At 36.1% G+C, this 21,017-nt stretch overlaps 1 protein-coding gene across 1 annotated transcript in view; it reads left to right on the forward strand.

Annotated features, from left to right (window-relative positions):
- The window catches only part of TTC6 (tetratricopeptide repeat domain 6), a 213,666-nt gene that overhangs the window by 163,725 nt on the left and 28,924 nt on the right, over positions 1 to 21,017 (forward strand). The window contains exons 17-24 of the mRNA XM_046007869.1: positions 1,446 to 1,596; positions 4,666 to 4,748; positions 8,132 to 8,208; positions 9,983 to 10,143; positions 13,135 to 13,269; positions 14,654 to 14,803; positions 15,824 to 15,964; positions 17,451 to 17,564. Of these exons, the coding sequence (XP_045863825.1) occupies positions 1,446 to 1,596; positions 4,666 to 4,748; positions 8,132 to 8,208; positions 9,983 to 10,143; positions 13,135 to 13,269; positions 14,654 to 14,803; positions 15,824 to 15,964; positions 17,451 to 17,564 (1,012 nt within the window). The remainder of the gene's footprint in view (positions 1 to 1,445; positions 1,597 to 4,665; positions 4,749 to 8,131; positions 8,209 to 9,982; positions 10,144 to 13,134; positions 13,270 to 14,653; positions 14,804 to 15,823; positions 15,965 to 17,450; positions 17,565 to 21,017) is intronic.

The following is a 21,017-nucleotide window of genomic DNA, read 5'->3' on the forward strand; positions in this document are numbered from 1 at the left end:
TCAGGTCATGATCCCAGGGTCCTGGGTTTGAGCTCCACACCGGGTTCTGTGCTCAGCAGGGAGCCTGCTTCCCCCCCCCCCTCTGCCTGCCTCTCTGCCTACTTGTGATCTCTCTCTCTGTCAAATAAATAAATAAAATCTTTAAAAAAATAAAATAATGAGAAAATATTCTGCTTGATACAGCTATGCACAACATATGACTCAATCAGAAGAAACTCTCTATTTAGAACTTCTGACTTCATTTTGCATAGCAAAGCAAAAAGAAAAAAAAACCAATTGCACTAGAACATAGGTTCCGGAAAAAACAAAGACTGAGAATTGCACACGCTAGTCAGAAGCCTCAGCTCTAAAACACAGAATTAATTAATTTCCTTTCTTTTCAATGAAGCATTCATTAAAATGAAAGGTGTCAAAAAAAAAAAAAAAAAAGTAACAGAGCATACCAATTGCCAACCAGCAGAATGTTTACCTAGCTTATATAAGGTAAAAAGTTTGACTCAGGAAAGGTAGAAAATGGCTCCATAATGGCCCCAGTAGTTTTTTCCTTTTTTTTTTTTTTTAAGATTTTATTTACTTATTTGACAGACTGAGAGAGATCACAAGTAGGCAGAGAGGCAGGCAGAGAGAGAGGAGGAAGCAGGCTCCCTACTGAGCAGAGAGCCCGATGCAGGGCTCTATCCCAGGACCCTGAGATCACCACCTGAGCGGAAGGCAGAGGCTTAACCCACTGAGCCACCCAGGCGCCCCCCCCGCCCCACGTAGTTTTCTTTTGTATATTTTTGAGCCAGGAAGGGAAGGAAAAGAGTTTAAGTTGAAAAAAACAAAACAAAACCAAAAATGGGCAGTGCAAACTTTGATGTCTTTTAGGCAAAGGGTCTAGGCTTCTAATGAAGCTGGGTTATAGGATATGTAGTTTTCCTCATTTTGAAATAGAGGCACTGGATCAAGTAATTTCTAAGACCATTTATATATTGAGAATTTTTGGATTCTAAGACAAAAATACATTTAGTTGATATAGAAAAGAAGCTGGGTTATACCTATGTGGAGAGGATTTTTAATCCCAGGCTTTGGGAATATTACTGTTTCTGTTAGTCAGGGCAAATACAATATAGCCTGAAGTGAAAATTTTAAATTGAGAAAAACTAAACTTGTAATTCAAGATAAGTCAAGATTAAGTCAAGGAAGAGTAAAGTATTGCCTGAGGACTTCAGGAATTCTGTTCCTAGCATACTCTCTACAAATGTTGATTCTCTACTAAGGATTTTATAAAGGTGTTTATAACTTTTAATAGAGAATAGTTAATTGATTTACTTTGCTTTAGTAAAACATTAAAAAAAACCCTGCTGTATATTGATGTATGTATTTCACTAGGTTCATTCAACATTGAAAAACATTTACAGTAATTAAAATGTCTAACAAGGTTTTGCTTTCTCATTTTTTTTTAGAACTCTTATTTTGGCTTACATAAATATTGGCCTCATACATCTGCTATACTTGGATAACTACTTTGAAGCCTCTTTGCATTTTTCTGAGGCTATTAGACTTGATCCTTTATATATTCAAAGCTATATTTGTCAAGCAGAAACCTATCAGAAGGTATTTAGGTTTTGAAAACCTCGATTTAAAAAATTTTTAAAAATTTTCTGGATATCTACCTGTTCGATATAATTTTAGCTATTAATGTACTTGTTTTCAGTTAATTATAGAGACTAATGCATTTTCAAGCAATAAATATTACATAGTAGTTAACTATAATTACCTATGCATAAAGACTCTACTTATGAGGCATGAATTTTTGTCTTTCATTTAAAAAAAATAACTTTTTTCCTTATTCCAAAAATAATATATATTTATTTCATGCAATATATGTATGTAAATAAGTTAAAAACCATCCATAATTTTATTCTCTAGAGACAACTGCTGTTAATGTTTTGCAGTCTGTTGTTTGGACTGTGTGTGTGTGTGTGTGTGTGTGTGTGTGTGTAGTGAGCAGGTGGGTTTGTAGAATGGGATCCATGCATATAATGAGATCCTAGTCATTCACACTTGCCTTTAATATTGTTTAAATTTTATAAGTTACTTAAATTAAAAAGTGTAATTTATCTTTAGTGTTATAAACAATGCAATAAATAGTAAAAAAGTCCTCTCTGATTCCAATCAAATTGGACTTTCCAGTGATAAACGCTACTAACTGCTATTTCTACCTTTCAAGATAGATATCCCTGCCTACCACTCCACCACTAACCATCCTGTCCAAAACACTGTCATTCCTCACCAGGATTACTGCAGGGACCTCTTGGTCTTCTTGCTTCTGTTCTTTACTACTTTTTGATGGATTTTTCAACACAGCGTCTATAATGATCCTATTAAAACATAAGTCAGATTATTTCACTTTGCCCAAAACCCTTTAATAGTTTCCCTTGCACTCAGAATAAAAGCCAAGTCCTGCAAAAGCCAAAGGCCTGCAAGAGCCACAGGAATTGGCTCCTTATTCCCTTCTACCCTTGTCTTCTGGAAGTCCTCTAGTCACACTGGTTTCAGTCAGGATAGCCTGGTTTGTGCTGTGGTTAAACACATACACACACTAACACATATAAACACACACACCACAAAATCTCCAAAACACTTAAAAAATCACTGTAATAAAATAGCAAATGTTTATTTCTTGCTCATACTGCTTGTCCATTGAGAGTTGCTAGAGCGTCTTCTCCACAGTTCACATCTCAGGACCCAGTGTGACTGGAGTCCCACACAAAGTCCTCCCCTCCCTGATGATGGAGGTAAAAGAACCAGGGCAGATTTAGTATTGCCTCAGGGAAAGTTTGCTCTTCACTATTGCTGGGGAAGGGATGGACATACTTCTGGTGTGTGGTCTTTTTGCTTAACTCCATGTTGATGGAGCTGAAGACTTCTGGAGAAGTTGGAATTCCTTCTGGGCACCCTTACAAACCAATGCACCAGCACGATATCAAGGTATAAAGATATATATTCAGAGTCTCATTATTCTTAGGAGGAAAAAGTCTATGTGGTAATGGTTGAATAAATTGTGTTGTAGTCATACCATAGAATACTATGTAGTCAATAAAAACAGTAATTAGAATGATACCAGTATTGTCAAATAAGAAAAGCAAGATTCAGAAGAGTGTTAAGTGTGCACAGTATGATCTCATGTAAATAAAACAATTGCACATCAAACCCTGTGTTTGTATATAGAAGAATGCATATGCCTACTATGTGTGTTCAGCCTACAAAGAGAATCTAATCTAAGGCTGCCTGGAGAAGTGCTACCCCAGGACAGCTTATAAAGATCAGACAGTGAGTCTCCATATATCCCAAACAGGGTTCCTCAATACATAGATATTGGAACAGGTGGAACAATGCAGACATAATGAAACTAGATGGTTTATTAATTACACAAAGTGGAGGAGGATCAGCTTGAGAAACACTGAAGTTCTATGGAAATTCTCAAATTTATTTAAACACATTTCTTAGTCCCTACTTTTGGATTCCTTCTTTTGACTCCATCCACTATTTCCTCCAGACAGTTTGTATATTTCAACAGACGCTGCCTACTTCTGTGCACAAATTAGTTCTGTGCATTCTCCTCTTTGTATCACTATGTCAGCGTTATAAGAGGAGTTGTTGATGTCCCAGATTCATTTTGTTCATTTCTCTATAGTCCTCCTTTTGTGATACTCCCAGTGATAGTAGACCCCCCCCCACATTTGTACAAACCCAGATTATGCTCCTGTGACCTATATTAAGGAAATAATCAATGTTTACATTATATATTGATTTTAAACATATAATTTCCATTGTTCTTGTATTTTGTTTTATTCATTCACTTACTTAAGGGCAAACTTGTTTCTCCTCCCTTATTTTTTTAAAAAGATTTTACTTACTTATTCAGAGAGAAAGAGAGTGCACATGTGCAAGCAAGGAGAGGAGCAGAGGGAGAGAGAGAGAGAGAATCTCAAGTCGACTCCATGTACTCAGCATGGAGCCTGATGCTGGGCTTGATCTCATGACCCTAAGATTATAATCTGAACTGAAATCAAGAGTTGCTCACTTAACCAACTAAGGCAACCAGGCGCCGCTTTCCTCCTATTTTTAAGTAGAATTTACTTTTAGTTTTTATTTTACCATCCTTTGCATGCTAGTTTATTAACTAGCATGGAAAAGGTGGAAAAGGTGTTCTGGTTAAAGGAGAAAAACCAAAAAGCTAAGTGAAAAGGGAAAACAAACTATAAATTGTGATATACCACATTTATGTGGTTTTAAGGAACCAAAGACTTCGCATCATAAACTTTTTTTAACTTCCCTGTATCCTATTTACTTTGATAATTCTTAAAAAATGTGTATTAGGGGGCACCTGGGTGGCTCAGTGGGTTAAAGCCTCTGCCTTCTGCTCAGGTCATGATCCCAGGGTCCTGGGATCGAGCCCCACATCCGGCTCCCTGCTCGGCAGGGAGCCTGCTTCCTCCTGTCTCTGCCTGCCTCTCTGCCTACTTGTGATCTCTGTCTGTCAAATAGATAAATAAAATCTTGAAAAAAATGTGTATTAGGAGATTTTCTTGCAAAATGTCCGTACTGAATGGTGGGAGGGAAACAACAGAAGGGAAGCAATCAGTATTATCAGCAAAGTTTCTGTTTATCACTCAACAGTTACATAAACCGAAAGAGGCAGTAAGAGAGTTATCGCGTGCTATCCACCTTCAGCCAGATGGAATCCAATTATATATAATAAGGTATGAACATAGAAATGGAGTTCTTCTTTGGACAACTTAGCACATGAGCTAGCTGTTGAGATCTTTACTTCCCTCTTGATCCTTCTAGCTCCTCTTTTTATATTTAATCTCTCAGCAATGGCCTTCTTCTAATTAACAAGTCAGATATAGCTATTGTATTTGTTAAAGTTTAAAATAATTTATATTATAAAATAACCAGATTTCCCCTTTGCTCTATCCTTGCATTAATATACAACTGTTTAAGCTATGCTATGATCCAGTAATCTCACTACTGGGTATTTATCCAAAGAATACAGATCACTGATTTGAAGATATATATGCATCTCTATGTTTATTGCAGCAATATTTACAATAACCAAACTATGGAAACAGCCCAAGTGTTCATTGGTAGATAAATAGATAAATAAGATATGTATATATACAGTGGAATATACTCAACCACAAAAAGAATGAAATCTTGCCATTTGCAAAAATATGGATGGATCTGGAGGGTGTAATGCTAAGCAAAATAAACCAGCCAGTCAGAGAAAGACAAATACCATGCGATTTCACTCATTTGTGGAATTCAAGAAACAAAACAAAGGGAGGGGGGAAAGACAAACCAAAAAGCAGACTCTTAATAAGAGAACAAACAGAGGGTTACCAGAGGGGAGGTGGGTGGAGGGGATGGGTGAAATTTTTATGGCTGAGTAATATTCTGTTTCACATATATACCATATCTTCTTAAAAACTGGAGTGTTATTGACACACAATGCTACATTAGTTTCAGGTGTGCAACATAGTGATTCAGTAACTCTTTACCTTGTTTTATGCTTACCACAAGTGTAGCTACCAACCAAATAATACTATTACAATACTATTGACTCTCCTTCCTATGTTGTATCTTTCATCCCCATGATTTATTCATTTCAACACTGGAAGCCTGTACCCCCCATTCTCCTGCACCTATTTTACCCACCCCCCCCGGCAACTATTCTCTGTATTTATGGGTGTTTCTGCTTTTGTTGTCTGTTCATTTGGTTTCTGTATCCAAATGATCCAAAAACTGCTTTTGTTGTTTGTTCATTTGGTTTTCAGATCCTACATGTAAGTGGAATCATATAGTATTTGTCTTTTCAGACAATAATACAGTATCTGTATACAATACAAATCATACAGTATTTGTCTTTTCAGACTTAATAATCTCCTGATGGGCACTTAGATTGCTTCCATATCTTAGGTGTGACAAATAATGCTGCAATGACATAGTGGTGCATATACTGTTTTGAATTAGTGTTTCATTTTCTTTGGATAAATACTCAAAAGTTGAATTGCTGGATCATATGGTATTTCTATTTTTAATTTTCTGAGGAACTTCCATACTGTTTTCCATAGTGGCTGTACCAATTTGCATATCAATTTGCAATTGATATTCTTATCAATAGTGTACAAGGGTGCCCTTTTCTTCACATCAATACTTGTTATTTCTTGTCTTTTTGATAATAGCCATTCTGACAGGTGTTAGGTATTATCTCATTATGCTTTTGATTTGCATTTCCCTGATGGTGTTGAACATCCTTTAGCCATCCATGTGTCTTCTTTGGAAAAATGTTCAGGTGCTTTGCCCATCTTTAATCAGATTATTTGTTTTTTCTGGAATTGAGTTGTATGAGTTCTTTATATATTTTGGATATAAGCCCCTTATCAGATATAACATTTGCAAATATCTTCTTCCATTCAGTAGGTTGACTTTTCATTTTGTTAATGGTTCTTTGCTGTGCAAGACTTTTTATTTTTTAATTCAGTTTAGTTCCATTGCTTTATTTTTGCTCTTGTTTCCTTTGTCTGAGGAAACAGATCCAAAAAAATATTGCTAAGACCAGTAACAGAGTTTTTGGTGTATGTCTTCTTTTAGGAGTTCTATAGTTTCAGGTTTTACATTAGATAAAATCTTTGATCCATTTTGAGTTTATTTTTGTGTATGGTGTAAGAAAGTGATCCAATTCTTTTGCCTATAGCTGTCTATTTTCCCCCAGAACCACTTATTAAAGAGACTGTATTTTCTTTATTGCATAGTCTTGCTTCCTTTTTCATAGATTAACTGACCATACCAGTGTGCGTTTATTTCTGGGCTTTCTATTCTCTTCCATTGTCTGTTGTCTGTTTTCTGTCAGTACCATACTGCTTTGATTACTATAGTTTTTTTAGTATAATTTGAAATCAGGGAGTATGAAACTTCCACCTTTGTTCTTCTTTCTCAAATTGCTTAGGCCATTTGGGTTCTTTTGTGGTTTCATATAAATTTTAGGATTATTTGTTCTAGTTTTATGAAAAAAGCCATTGGTATTTTGATATGGGTTGCCCTGAATCTCTAGATTGCTTTGGATAGCATGGACATTTTATTTATTTATTTTTTAATTTTTAATTTATTTATTTGACAGAGAGAGATCACAAGTAGGCGGAGAGGCAGGCAGAGAGAGAGGAGGAAGCAGGCTCCCCACTGAGCAGAGAGCCCGATGCGGGACTCGATCCCAGAACCCTGAGACCATGACCTGAGCCGAAGGCAGAGGCTTTAACCCACTGAGCCACCCAGGTGCCCCAGCTTGGACATTTTAATAATAATAGTTTTCCATCTATAAACACTGAATATCTTTTCATTGACTTGTGTCATCTTCAGCTTCTTCCATCAATGCCTTATAATTTTTAGAGTACATATCTTTCACCTCCTTGTTTAAATTTATTCCTAGGAATTTGTTTCTTTTAGAAGCAATTATAAATGAGATTTTAAAAAAATTTCTTTTTCAGATCTTTCCTTATTTAATAGTGCATAGAAACAAAAGATTTTTCTATATTCATTTTGTATCCTTCACCTTTATTGAACTCATTTATTCTAATAGTTTTTTTTTTGAGTATTTAGAGTTTTCTCTATATAGTATCATGTCATCTGCAAATAGTGAGAGTTTTACCTCTTCCTTTCTAATTTGGATGCCTTTTATTGCTTTTTCTTGTCAATTGCTGTGGCTGGGACTTTTATGTTAAATAAAAGTGGCAAGAATGGGCATTCTTGTCTTTTTCTGATCTTAGTGGAAAACTTAGTTTTTCACCACTGAGTATGATGTTAGCTGTGGGTTTAGAGTACAAAATTTAAAATACAGATCATTGAAAAAAAAATTGAGTATTTTACTTTCAGCTTCATTTTTCCTAAATTGTTTTTCATCACATCTGCATGCTAATTGGTCTATTTAGACTATATAAAATATTTATAATTTTTGCATTGTTTTTATCATACATAAGTATGAATAAAAGTATTATAACTACAAAAATGTAAGTGACTTATTATGTCATTTTGTTTAAGAAAAATTATTTTTTACTGCTTAGAATTAAAAAGGTATTATTTCTTCCAGAGGACAATATCTTCTTATGATGAAATGTTATGATCTTGCAAAGTTTACTATTTATCAAGTAGCAGAAATGAACAAAGGTAAATATAATCAATGCAAAATTATAATCGTCTTAATTTAAAAATAAATACCTCCTAAGAATGTTTATACTGTTTGCAATAGTTATGTATGGATAACATGAAAAGTTTATTTCTAATCAAAGATAGATTTTTGAAACTTTGTATCTTCAGTTTCTTATGTACATGTCAACTATTAAATGCTTCATAATGAAATGAGTCTTGTGAGAGATTATTAGAGGAGATGCCAGGGTTATACTTTTATTTTTTTGTTTTTGTTATTGTTTGTAATTGGAATGTCTTATTTTTGTTGGTGGTAAATAGATTTTAATATTGTATTGATTTATTAATCCATATTTCAAACATAAATTATTGAATTGCTTGACTTCTTTAAAATAATTTAATTGGGGCTCCTGGATGGCTCAGTGGGTTAAAGCCTCTGCCTTTGGCTCAGGTCATGATCCCAGGGTCCTGCGATCGAGCCCCGCATCAGGCTCGCTGCTCAGCAGGGAGCCTGCTTCCTCCTCTCTCTCTGCCTGCCTCTCTGCCAACTTGTGATCTCTGTCTGTTAAATAAATAATTAAAATCTTTAAAAAAAAAAAATAGAAAAATACCCAGTAGTGCAATTGCTGGGTCATAGGGTAGTTCTATTTTCAACATTTTGAGGAACCTCCATGCTGTTTTCCAGAGTGGTTGCACCAGCTTGCATTCCCACCAACAGTGGAGGAGGGTTCCCCTTTCTCCGCATCCTCGCCAGCATCTGTCATTTCCTGACTTGTTAATTTTAGCCATTCTGACTGGTGTGAGGTGATATCTCATTGTGGTTTTGATTTGTATTTCCCTGATGCCGAGTGACGTGGAGCACTTTTTCATGTGTCTGTTGGCCATCTGGATGTCTTCTTTGCAGAAATGTCTGTTCATGTCCTCTGCCCATTTCTTGATTGGATTGTTTGTTCTCTGGGTATTTACCCTAAAGATACAAACATAGTGATCCGAAGGGGCACGTGTACCCGAATGTTTATAGCAGCAATGTCTACAATAGCCAAACTACGGAAAGAACCTAGATGTCCATCAACAGATGAATGGATAAAGAAGATGTGGTATATATACACAATGGAATACTATGCAGCCATCAAAAGAAATGAAATCTTGCCATTTGCAACGACGTGGATGGAACTAGAGCGTATCATGCTTAGTGAAATAAGTCAATCGGAGAAAGACAACTATCATATGATCTCCCTGATATGAGGACATGGAGAAGCAACATGGGGGGTTAGGGGGATAGGAGAAGAATAAATGAAACAAGATGGGTTGGGAGGGAGACAAACCATAAATGACTCTTAATCTCACAAAACAAACTGGGGGTTGCTGGGCGGAGGTGGGATTGGGAAAGGGGGAGGGGGCTATGGACATTGGGGAGGGTATGTGCTATCGTGAGTGCTGTGAAGTGTGTAAACCTGGCGATTCACAGACCTGTACCCCTGGGGATAAAAATACATTATATGTTTATTAAAAAAAATTTTTTTGGAAGGGGAGGCGAACCATAAGAGACTAGGGACTCTGAAAAACAACCTGAGGGTTTTGAAGGGTCAGGGGTGGGAGGTTGGGGGAACAGGTGGTGGGTAATAGGGAGGGCATGTTTTGCATGGAGCACTGGGTGTTGTGCAAAAACAATGAATACTGTTATGATGAAAAAATAAATAAAATGGAAAAAAAATAAGTAAAAAAATTAAAAAAATTAAAAAATTTAATCATAGATACTTGTTAAAGGTATTGATAAACTTTCTTTTCCTTTTAGGTCTCATTGAGTTGAGTCCTATACAGCAAGCGCTCATTTATTCATTTTGTGAAAACCATGACAAGGCCATCCAGGTCTTGGATAGGATCACTTTGAACAGGCCTGAGCTCACCATGTATATTCTACTAGCAAAAGCTCAAATGAAGGCCAAGAGAAACAAGGTGAAAAGTCTTGGATAACATTTACTAACCTATTAACAGGGTTTTTATATTGTGCTTATTAGAACGATGGCTTCCATACTTTTTTTTTATAAAACTAAATTATAACATTTATTTATTGATTCTTGTGTTAACATTTGGCTTCTTATCCTCTTAAGGATAGGGCTGCTATAAATATTCTTTTTCATGTATTCTGTTAACATGTGGAGTAGTTTTCTAGATATATTCCTAGAGAGTGGAATTGCTGGTGTGTAGAGAATGTGAATGTCTAAGAAAGTGACACATTATTACATAGGGTTGTACCAGTTTACATACCACATGTACGTGTGTGCCTGTTCATCTATATCCTCTACTGTAACTGGTTATCAGACTTTATTTTTGTCAACTTGGTGGATAAAAACTGATGTTTCATTGTGGTCTTGATTCCCATTTTTCTGTTTGAGCACAGATTGAACATCTTATATGTTTCTTAACCACTCATATTTCCCGTCTCATCAATATCCTAAACTTATTTTTTGTTTGTTTATCTTGTTCTTATTGATTTTAGGCATTAAAAAATAAATTCTGTATATTAATCCTTGGTTAGTTATGTGTGCCATGTTTCTTCTTGAATGTGTGCCTGGTTTTAAATAGAGGTTCTTAATTTTAATGTAGTAGAATTAATATATTTTTTATTTTATTGTCATGGCTTTAAAAAAATCTTGTTTTAAGAAATTTTTCCCTATCCTAAGGTCATATGGATATTCTTCCATATTTTCTTTTAAATACTTAGAAGTTTGGCTTTTTCCATTTAAGACTTTAACTTAAATTGATTTCTTTGAGTGTGAAATAAGTGATAAAATATCAGTTTTCCCCATTCAGGTGTTCTAGTATCATTTATTGAAATGTTCTCTCAAACCAAAGATCTGAAGAGGTACATCTAGTTTTCATGTATATGCAGATCTGAATTTGGGCTCTTTATTCTGTTCTTTCGGTCAGTTTTTCTATCCCTGGCCCAATAGTGTAAAGTCTTTTTTTTTTTTTTTTTTTTAGAGAGGGGCGGGGAGAGAGAGAGAGAGAGAGAGAGAGAGAGCGAGCAGGGGAGGAGGGGCAGAAAGAGAGAGAAAGAATCTCGAAAAGACTCCCTGCTGAGCACAGAGCCCAGTGCAGGCTCATGACCCCGAGATCATGACCTGAGCTGAAATCAAGAGTACGATGCTCAACTGACTGAGCCACCCAGGAGCCCCTACAATGTCTGAATTATTATGATCATTACAGTTTTATTGTAATTCTTGATATCTGGTAGAGCTAGTCCCTACACCATATTCTTCTCTAGGAAACTCCTGGTTATTCTCTTCTATATACATTTTAAATTCAGCTTGTCAAGATCTGTTAAAAAATTCTGTCAACTCTAGGTTATTGTAGGGAGAATTGACACCTTTATGATACTGAATTTCTTTTTGGAATACTCTTCTGTTTACTTTAACCTCCTCTGCCCCTACCCATTACTCTGTAGAAACTCAGGGTTACCTTTGATTGCCCTCTTCTATCCAATCAATAGTGATGTTCTCCTGGTTCTTTCTAAATATCTCTCAATTCTACTTCCTTTCTCTATTTCTGTGGTCATTATCCTAGTCCAAAGCATATTTTTATTTTGCTAGAATGATAGCAACCATGGTGATCTCTTCCAAGCGTTTATCCACACAGCAGATGCAGTATTCTATTTAGAATGTAAATATGCTTTACCTGCAAGCCCCTCCAGAGCTTCCCTCGGAGACTTTTTTAGAGTCATGAAGAAGCGACAGGTAGGACATCAACTATGAGAGGAAGCAGGAGGGAGTGAAGGTGTGTTCACTTTAATTTAAATGGGATGGAAGACTCTATGGACTCAAAGAGATAGTGAAGGGGCAGTAATCCAGAAGAGGAGGAAATAACTTGTGTTTGGGTGGGGCAGAAGGATTTGGGGTCAAGAATACAGCTTGAGGAGTTAGCTCTGAAAAGGAGAAGAAAGGAAACCACTCAAAGACAGGAGAGAAAAAAGATGGAGATGAAGGAAGATATAGATACACTGAAAAGGAAAAAGGAGGGAAATGGAGAAAGAAGGTGATACTTTTTTCCTACAGCAAGGTCGCATGCTGAGAGTGAGGATGGAAAGATGGACATTAAGGTAGGCTATAAATATATGAAGTAAAAGCTAAGTGGGGGACACGGAGGACACTTAGCATATCCAAGCTAAATCTCATGATGTTTTTAGTAATCTAATAGAATTAAGAAAATGGGCTAAAGAGGCATAAATATTTGTATTTCCATATAGATAAATGTACCTATTAGTTTGTTACAAAAAGTCATTTCTGTCTGAGAAATTGAATTTTTTTCATTAATGAATTTCAACTTTTTTTTTTTTTAAAGATTTTATTTATTTATTTGACAGAGAGAGAGATCACAAGTAGGCAGAGAGGCAGGCAGAGAGAGAGAGAGGGAAGCAGGCTCCCTGCCGAGCAGAGAGCCTGATGCGGGACTCGATCCCAGGACCCTGAGATCATGACCTGAGCCGAAGGCACTGGCTTAAACCACTGAGCCACCCCGGCGCCCCGAATTTCAACTATTTTGACTAAGTCATTTAAATGGGTGATTTCTGATGTTAGTTCATTTCCTGGTGCCAGTGGAATCCCATAAGAGGACAGTAGGACAAAATGCAGGTTGATTAAAACCACATCAGAGAACTTAGAAATTATAGCTTCAAAAGTGCACATGTATAAGCCTGCTTAAGTAGTGGATTGTAGGAGAGGCACCTTGGTGGGATTCCCTGCCATCAGATTCCCTGCCAGGGTCCTTATCTGGCAGTGCACTGACAAAGCCTGTATCATTACCAGGCCTGTGTGCCTAGGGTGAAATGTGAGTCAGGCTGTGCACTCAGGATTCCCTTTAATGTTTAAGCTGTCATGTTCATCATGTTAAGTAAATACTAGAAAGAAACAATCTCATCTGTCTTTTTTTTTTTTTTAATTGTTTTAGGAAGCTGTGAGAATGTTTAAAAAGGCGTTGGATATCTTTTCTCATTCTGATAAAGGACCAAATGCCGTAGCAGCTTCAGCAGACTGTCTGTATAACTTGGGTCTTTGTTACATGGAAGAAGGCAACATACAAATGGTATTTTGTATGTTTAGGAGCATAGATTATTTGTGATTATAGAAATTCATTCTTTACATTCAATTCTGTTTCTGACCTATACAGTGAGTGACTAGACCAAATTTCTTTTTTTTTTTAAAGATTTAATTTATTTGTTTGACAGACAGAGATCACAAGTAGGCAGAGAGGCAGGCAGAGAGAGAGAGAGAGAGAGAGAGAGAGAGAGGAGGAAGCAGGCTCCCTGCTGAGCAGAAAGCCTGATGTGGGGCTCCATCCCAGGATCCTGGGATCATGACCTGAGCCAAAGGCAGAGGCTTTAACCCACTGAGCCACCCAGGCGCCCTAGACCAACTTTCTTATAAAGGTTGGCTTATTGCAATCAGTGTGCACTCTGCAATGCCTACGATATTGTTTTACTTATTCAATACATTTTATTTTGAGACTTGTTTGTCCACAATATTCCAAAGACTAATGTCTGATCCCTACCAAAACAGTAAATCTAACTGTAAGAAATTATTACTGCAGAATATTTTTATCACATTATGAATTTATTTATTAAATTATAAGTACTTTATTTTTATTTTTTAAAGAACATTTTATTTATTTATTTAGAGAGAGAGGGAACGTGAGCAGGGGAGGGGCAGAGGGACAGGAAGAGAGAGAATCTCAAGCAGACTCCATTTAAAAATTGTTAAAGATGTGACAAAATAATTGTTATTTTATAATGGCTAACATGGGGTATTTCATAATTTAATTTCTCTACACACAGACATATAGACACAGACACACATAGTCATGCACACACACCCACACATCATTCTGGTCTTTGGTACCCATAAGGTCTTGCAATTCCATATACTTGAAAAAGAGTTGCACTTGATTAGTAGTTCCACTAGGAAATCCCCCCAAATATAAGATTAATTATAAATCTTTTCTGTGTTTTTAGCCCTTTTGGACAACCAGAGCAAACCTATCTTTGCTTTACAATGTTGGGAAAAATTTTAGAGTTCCACTGTTAAGAAATTTCATAACTATCTGCTATGGTTCTTTGACCCTCATGAAAAATAAATGTACAAGTTGTACTTTGAATAAACACAATTAAAATCATACTTCCAAAATTACTGTTATCTAACAATATGAGTTATATTGACATTAGTCTGGGAGTAAAGGGACCTATAAATTACAGTAATAAACCTGGCCTGTTTATATTACTTTTATTTTCTTCACAAAGTTCGCTGGGAAAAATGAATTTAAAATGACCAAAGATAAGTGAAAATTTTCCACAATTGTTACACACTATAATTTATTAACATTTTAAATTAATATATTCTACTCATTCATATATCTTCACTAATATATTCTACTCACTCTGTTCTACTCACTACTTAACAAAATACTCTTCTAGGCTTTTGATTGTTTTACAAAAGCTGTGAAAGCAAATCCTGATTTTGCAGAAGGCTTTTATCAACGTGGGCTTTGTAAAGTAAAACTCCACAAGGATAGCTCGATCCTGGATTTTAATCGTGCAATTACCCTCAATCCAAAACATTACCAGGTATTTAAGTGAATAATTCAATGATTTGGAGAATGTGTCAAATTTGTTAAAACTACTAAATCTTCATATGTCATTGTTATTAGTTAGCAAGATTTGGTTACTTATACCTACTTTTCGACTGTGTTTTGATAATTCCTATATCTGTATTTCCCCCCTGAACTAAAAATTTTGTTTACAACAGTGATACTTTATGCAAAAGTGCTTCATGAATTGTGATATTTATAAATACTGTTAATATTTTATTATACCTATTAATTATGATTTCATATACTGTTATTAATTTTATTTACTTCATCTTTTGCTATCACATTTATTCCTGTCTTTTAAGAGACTGTACAGACAACACAAAATTCAAGAGGTGAAGCTTGGCTATGAAATTTGAATATGCTAAATATTAGATGATTTTAGAGAATACTGTTAATTTTCTCAGATCTGTAATGATAGTGTGCTTATGTAGGAGAATGTTTGCATAATAGAAAACCTAGGGGTCACCAGGTATTATGTATTAAGTATAGTGATGTCTACAACTTATTTTCAAATAGTTCAGAAAAATAGATAAAATAAATATTGTGCAATAATAATCATTGAATCCACATGGTAGTTATATGGATGTTCATTGTACTATTTTTTTGATTATTCTGTATGTTCAAAATACTTTATTTAAAAAAAAGAGTTATTTATTTGAGAGAAAGTGTGTGCATGAGTGGGGGAGGGGCAAAGGGACTGGGAGAGAGAATCTCAAGCAAACTCCCCACTGAGCTTGGAACCTACATGGGATTGGGTCCCACAACCCTGACCACGATCATGACCTGAGCCGAAACCAAGAGTCAGATGCTCAACAGACTGAGCCACCCAGGTGCCTGTTTGAAATATTTTCTAATAAAAAAGAGAGTGGGGAAAAAAGACTATATTTTATACCGTCTTTGGATGGCATGGATTTGTTCAAACTATATATTTTGGGAGAATTGATACTTTACTAAAATATTCATTCCTGCTTTCCTCTGCTCTTTTCCTGAAAAGGCATACTTAAGCCGAGTAGCCTTCTATGGTTTGAAAGGCAGATACTCCAAAGCAATCTTGAATTGTAATGAGGCCATCAAAATTTATCCTCAGAGTGTGCGTGCCTATATCTACAGAGGAGTTCTGAAATACAACAACAAGGTAGGGCTGTTTCCTGTCTTATTAACTGAGATTTTCGAGTGGGCGGATGCTCAGATGCCAAGTTGTGACTAGCTTCCTTTTTCCCACTGTGAGAGGAGAATCCCCTTGATATAGAGGGCACAACTGCATAGAACTCATTATGCTGGGGCACCTGTGTGGCTCAGTGGGTTAAGCCGCTGCCTTTGGCTCAGGTCATGATCTCAGGGTCCTGGGATCGAGTCCCACATCGGGCTCTCTGCTTGGCAGGGAGCCTGCTTCCCTCTCTCTCTCTCTCTGCCTGCCTCTCTGCCTACTTGTGATCTCTCTCTGTCAAATAAATAAATAAAATCTTAAAAAAAAAAAAGAACCCTTTATGCTTTCACAGTACATCAAAGGGATTTCCATTCATAATTTTGCACAAAATAGTGATATTTACTTTTTATATTTATATTTTAAATAGCACTTACTACTTATTAAGAAAGTGGCGTATATTCATTGCAAAGGATTTGGAAATTACATAGGGAAATAAAGAAGATTAAAATCACCTATTACCCCCATCATCAAATGACAATTCTTGAGAGCATTTTGGTTTATTTACATTTAGTCTTTTTTTCCCTGAAAATATGATATGTACTTTCCAAAACTGGGATTATGCTACTTACAAATTTGTTGTGCCTTGCTTCTCACAATCTTTGAAGATACCATTTTTAAAGACCGAGTAATATTCTACCATAGTATATTTTTATTGTTGGGCATTTGGGTTGTTTTAAATGTTTTACCATTTTGCTGTCTTAAATAATACAGTTACACACACTGAGAACAGAGCCATTGCTGGAGTTTATGATTGACTCCTAAATGGAACTTACTGGATCAAATGGTGTGAGCAGCCCCATTGATATCTGATACTTCATGGAATACTTTGTTTCTCCCTACTTTTCTTTTCTAACCTTTCTTTGTAACTATTTCATATGAAATATTTTGCAAATAATACCTTAAGGCAAAGGTAAGACCTTGTATTACATGTTAAGTCCATGAAAATTACTATCTACAGAAATGAATGATCTAAGTTATCAGAGAAGCATCAAAGAGGAAGTGAAAGAGACCATGGGTAGAAAACATGACCATTATGTTACATAACAGTATGAGTGACAGAAGCAAGCAAGGTTTGGTGAATGTTTGCTAGATGAATGTGGCTTCTCTTTTACTAATAAGAAGTATAATCTTCTTTTTGCTTTATAGCAATATTGGCAATAAGATAATCATCTAAATTAAATTATATATTGAATTTTATTTGCGGGTAGGAGAAACGTTATTATAAATAATTCCTACCAAGAGATCTTAATTAACTCTGTGAAAGATTAACTTAATTGTCTTAATTTCACAGATGATGCACAGAATGGGTAAATGAGTGTTCCAAAAATTTTGACAGAATCAAGAATTTATTTTGCAATTAAATTTCAGTCCATTATGATTGATCCTTCTTATCTAGTTATTTTTTTCTTTGTAGACTTATAAGCTAGCGATTACAGATTTAACTACAGCTATCAATATGGACAAAAACAGTTATGTAGCATTTTATAACAGAGCATTATGCTACACCAAGATAAAAGAACTTCGAATGGTAAGTAACCATTTTAGTCAACTACACATTTGTAAACACATTTAAAGCAAGTGTAGAGCATTTTCTTCTGTTATAGTTTTGAAAAGTAATTCTTGTCGAAATACACACACACACACACACAAACACACACACAAACTTGAGAAACCAAAGACCAGTTTCAAAGAATATTTAATGTTTTATTGGTCCTCACCAAATATTTTTATATAATCTTTGCAATATCACATGAGAATTAATTTTACAATGCTCTTATAAGCATTTAAAGGCAAATATTTATAAATTAAAATATATTTCACAATTCTCATTTGAGTGAATGTTTCTACTGACATACTGCTTGCAGAATTTTTAAACAGTGAGCATTAACAATATCTTTGCTTCAAAATCTCAACGTTAGCTAGAAAAGTTTGTTTAGGGATTTTTTTTGTACAGTACTCAGACCACAGACACAGCAGGGAGTTTTCCATGATGGTTTCCAAGTCTGGGACCAGTGACGATCATTGCCTGTGTATTTTGAAGCCCCAAATGATGGCTGCAATAAAACTTTTTCTCTATTTGTCCTGATCCACCTTCTACCTGGGCAGACTCTCTTTTCTGTTTTCTAATCTTACCCTTCTCTTCCCTACCCCTGCAGGATTGGTCCTTTCCCAGTCAAGATTCCTCGCTGGCCAGCTGGTCTTGGCCTCTCATTGTCCTGTCCCGTCCTCTCGCTTCTCTTCTCTGTTGTCTGCTTGTCTTCCCTTCTCATTTCTCTCTACTCCCACAGTCAGTGAAGCTTTCCTCTAAGAGACTACTTTTCATTCCTGCTGTTCTCCTCCAACCTCCCTGAAGTTTGGACAGTGAAATTTGTTTAAGACATTCGGAGATTTAGAGAGGTATTTTCTATGGAAAGGAAGAAGTTGAGAACCATTGTTCCTACCTAAGAGACTGTAGAATTCCTGGCAGCCAGTCTCTCAGGTTTCCTCCAGAAATCTTGACAAATGAATAACTAATTTTTAACAAAGGAGTTGTTAAGATTCTAAAAGCTAATTAAAGGATCATTTATCAAGTAACCTGCACAGCAGGCGTCTTTGACCGGCTCCCTCCCCTCCCCATTCCTGCCTTTTCTGGGTAACTGAAGCCACAAACAATGGACTGGGTGGGGGCAGAGAACTCCCATTTTTGTTATCTCTGATATCTAGCAGAATCGGTGTTCTATGAATAGGAAAATGAGAAACTACCTGGAGCTCTAACTAGAATAATGACATATTGGTTATCTTAGAGCTGTCAGACAGCTAACACATTTCCTCCATACTTTACAGATACTTTACAGAGGAGGAAATGGAAGCAGGGAGAAGTTAGGAACATATCCAAGGCACACAGAGTAGAAACCTGTATTGGCGTTCACAGGTTTGTTTGCTTCTGGCTAACAGTCTTTAGACGGCTTTGTAAAAGAAGCTGACCTCCAGCATGTGGACCGGATGTCATTAACAGTGTCCCCTCCTCCCTGTTTGTCTCCCTCCACCTGTTTCTCAGCATTCCTGCCATCCCTAGAGTGAGAAAACCCAAGTACCTTTCTGCAGAAAATGCACTTAGCCATTCTTCTAAGATATGCTATCATAAAAAATTAAGAAGAGGGGAATTCTGCTTCCTACCACTTCATTTTAATATAAATAACATTTACCACTTACTTAGGGCTTATTGGGTGACAAGCACTGAGCTACATGCTTTACCAACATACAATCAAAATATTTTTAAGTGGACTTTTACAACAATATGATGTTAATAATATTCCAGTTTTATAGGTGAGTAGAGTGAGGCTTAGTGTCACGTAATTTCCCCAAGACTGAAGATCTAGTAATAATAGCAGAGGCATGATCCAAATCCTGCTCATTGACCTTCATGACATCTCGTTTCCCACCTTTTATTTCCTCCTGTGTCACATACTCAGCTGCTTAGTGGATCTCCAAGGCATCTTACGGGTTTTACATTCTGGGATTCCATGACAGGAAAACTGCAAATATTCTAATTTTGTTTTGTTTTATGCATATTATGAATCATTTTTACAGCTCTGCCAGAGGTTTGCTTATAATTGTGTCACAACGCACATACAGGATCTTTAATTGTACAGTTCTTTTAGACTCTTGAGTGTTTGGTAATGAAATACTGGAGAAGGACCAATGAGCAAATAGTTAAGATGCTTATTTGTATTTCAGTTAGCATGAGCTACAGGCATGTAAGATTTGGCCCTTTTCTGATGAAACTGTGGAGGCCACTTTCAGGCAAACAGGTTGGAGGATGATAGGTAGTAATGGCCCACAGCCACCCCCCTGGCTGAATAGAAAGCCCAATCAGGTGACCCACCTCAAAATATCTGTAGGCCTTAACTAACCAAAGGACTTTTTACAACCCACACAATTACCAAAAAAGGAGGAGATTCCAAACTTGGCATACCTCTTCACCCTCCCTCTTTAAAAACAGCGCCCACCCACTGCCTCCTTGCAGACAGCCTTTCCTCTGCTGGCCTGCCTCCCCACTCACTTGCTGTGTATTTGATAAACTTCTATCTCCTTTGTTTTGCTTCAGGTGAAATCCATCACTGCCCATGCCACCAGTTTCCACCCCATCAGCACCCTAAATCTGGGAACCCCCATGCAGTTGAGAGACACCCCATTTAAACATCATAGAAATCCATATGGCACTTTTGGACAAAATGTTCAGTAGGAAAATAAGAGATTAAGTTCCAACCCAGATTTATGCTATTCCTAGTACCTGGTATAGAGTCAGTGGAAAAAATAAAAAAAGATTAAAGTAATGGAGAAAGGTCCTATGAATTGATAATTCTTAGTTTAGATGAGTGTCTTTCAAAATACAAGTATGCTTATCAAAATATTTTGAAGTAATTTTCCAATGAGTGCTTATTTGTTAGTGTATTAAAATCTATTTTCATTGATTCGTGATTTATTCATTCAACAAAAATTTATCTACTACCATTAGAGGCAGGCACTGAGTTAGTTATTGGCTTTACAATGGTAAACAAAATAGATAAACTCTGCCTCCATAAAACTTAGGTTTCAGTGGGAAAAACAATAAAACACTAAAAAGGAATTAAATCTTAAAAGGTAACAAGTACTCTGCTTTAATGTCAAAAGTCATTTGGTGAAACTACTGAGAGAGGGAAGGTATTGCATCTCCCACCCCCAACCCTTCCAAACCATATACAATAAAAATGCTTAGGATGATCCAGAGATTACATGTGAAAGGCGAGCACAGTGTGGATCATTTATTAAAACAGAGCAGTCTCTATAATATTTAGTTAACAGGACCCTTTAAATCTGAATGATTATTTTTGGCCATAAAAGTAAGTCACATTAAAGAATCCATGTTAGGTCCTAGTTTGGGCATAAACACATTTGTTCATAGCCAATGTGGCAAGGCCCTAGAGAGTTAAATCTATGTTGTAAGTGTTATTTTATTTTT

Source organism: Meles meles, chromosome 6 (assembly GCF_922984935.1).
Source record: "Meles meles chromosome 6, mMelMel3.1 paternal haplotype, whole genome shotgun sequence".
NCBI classification, from domain to species: Eukaryota; Metazoa; Chordata; class Mammalia; order Carnivora; family Mustelidae; genus Meles; species Meles meles.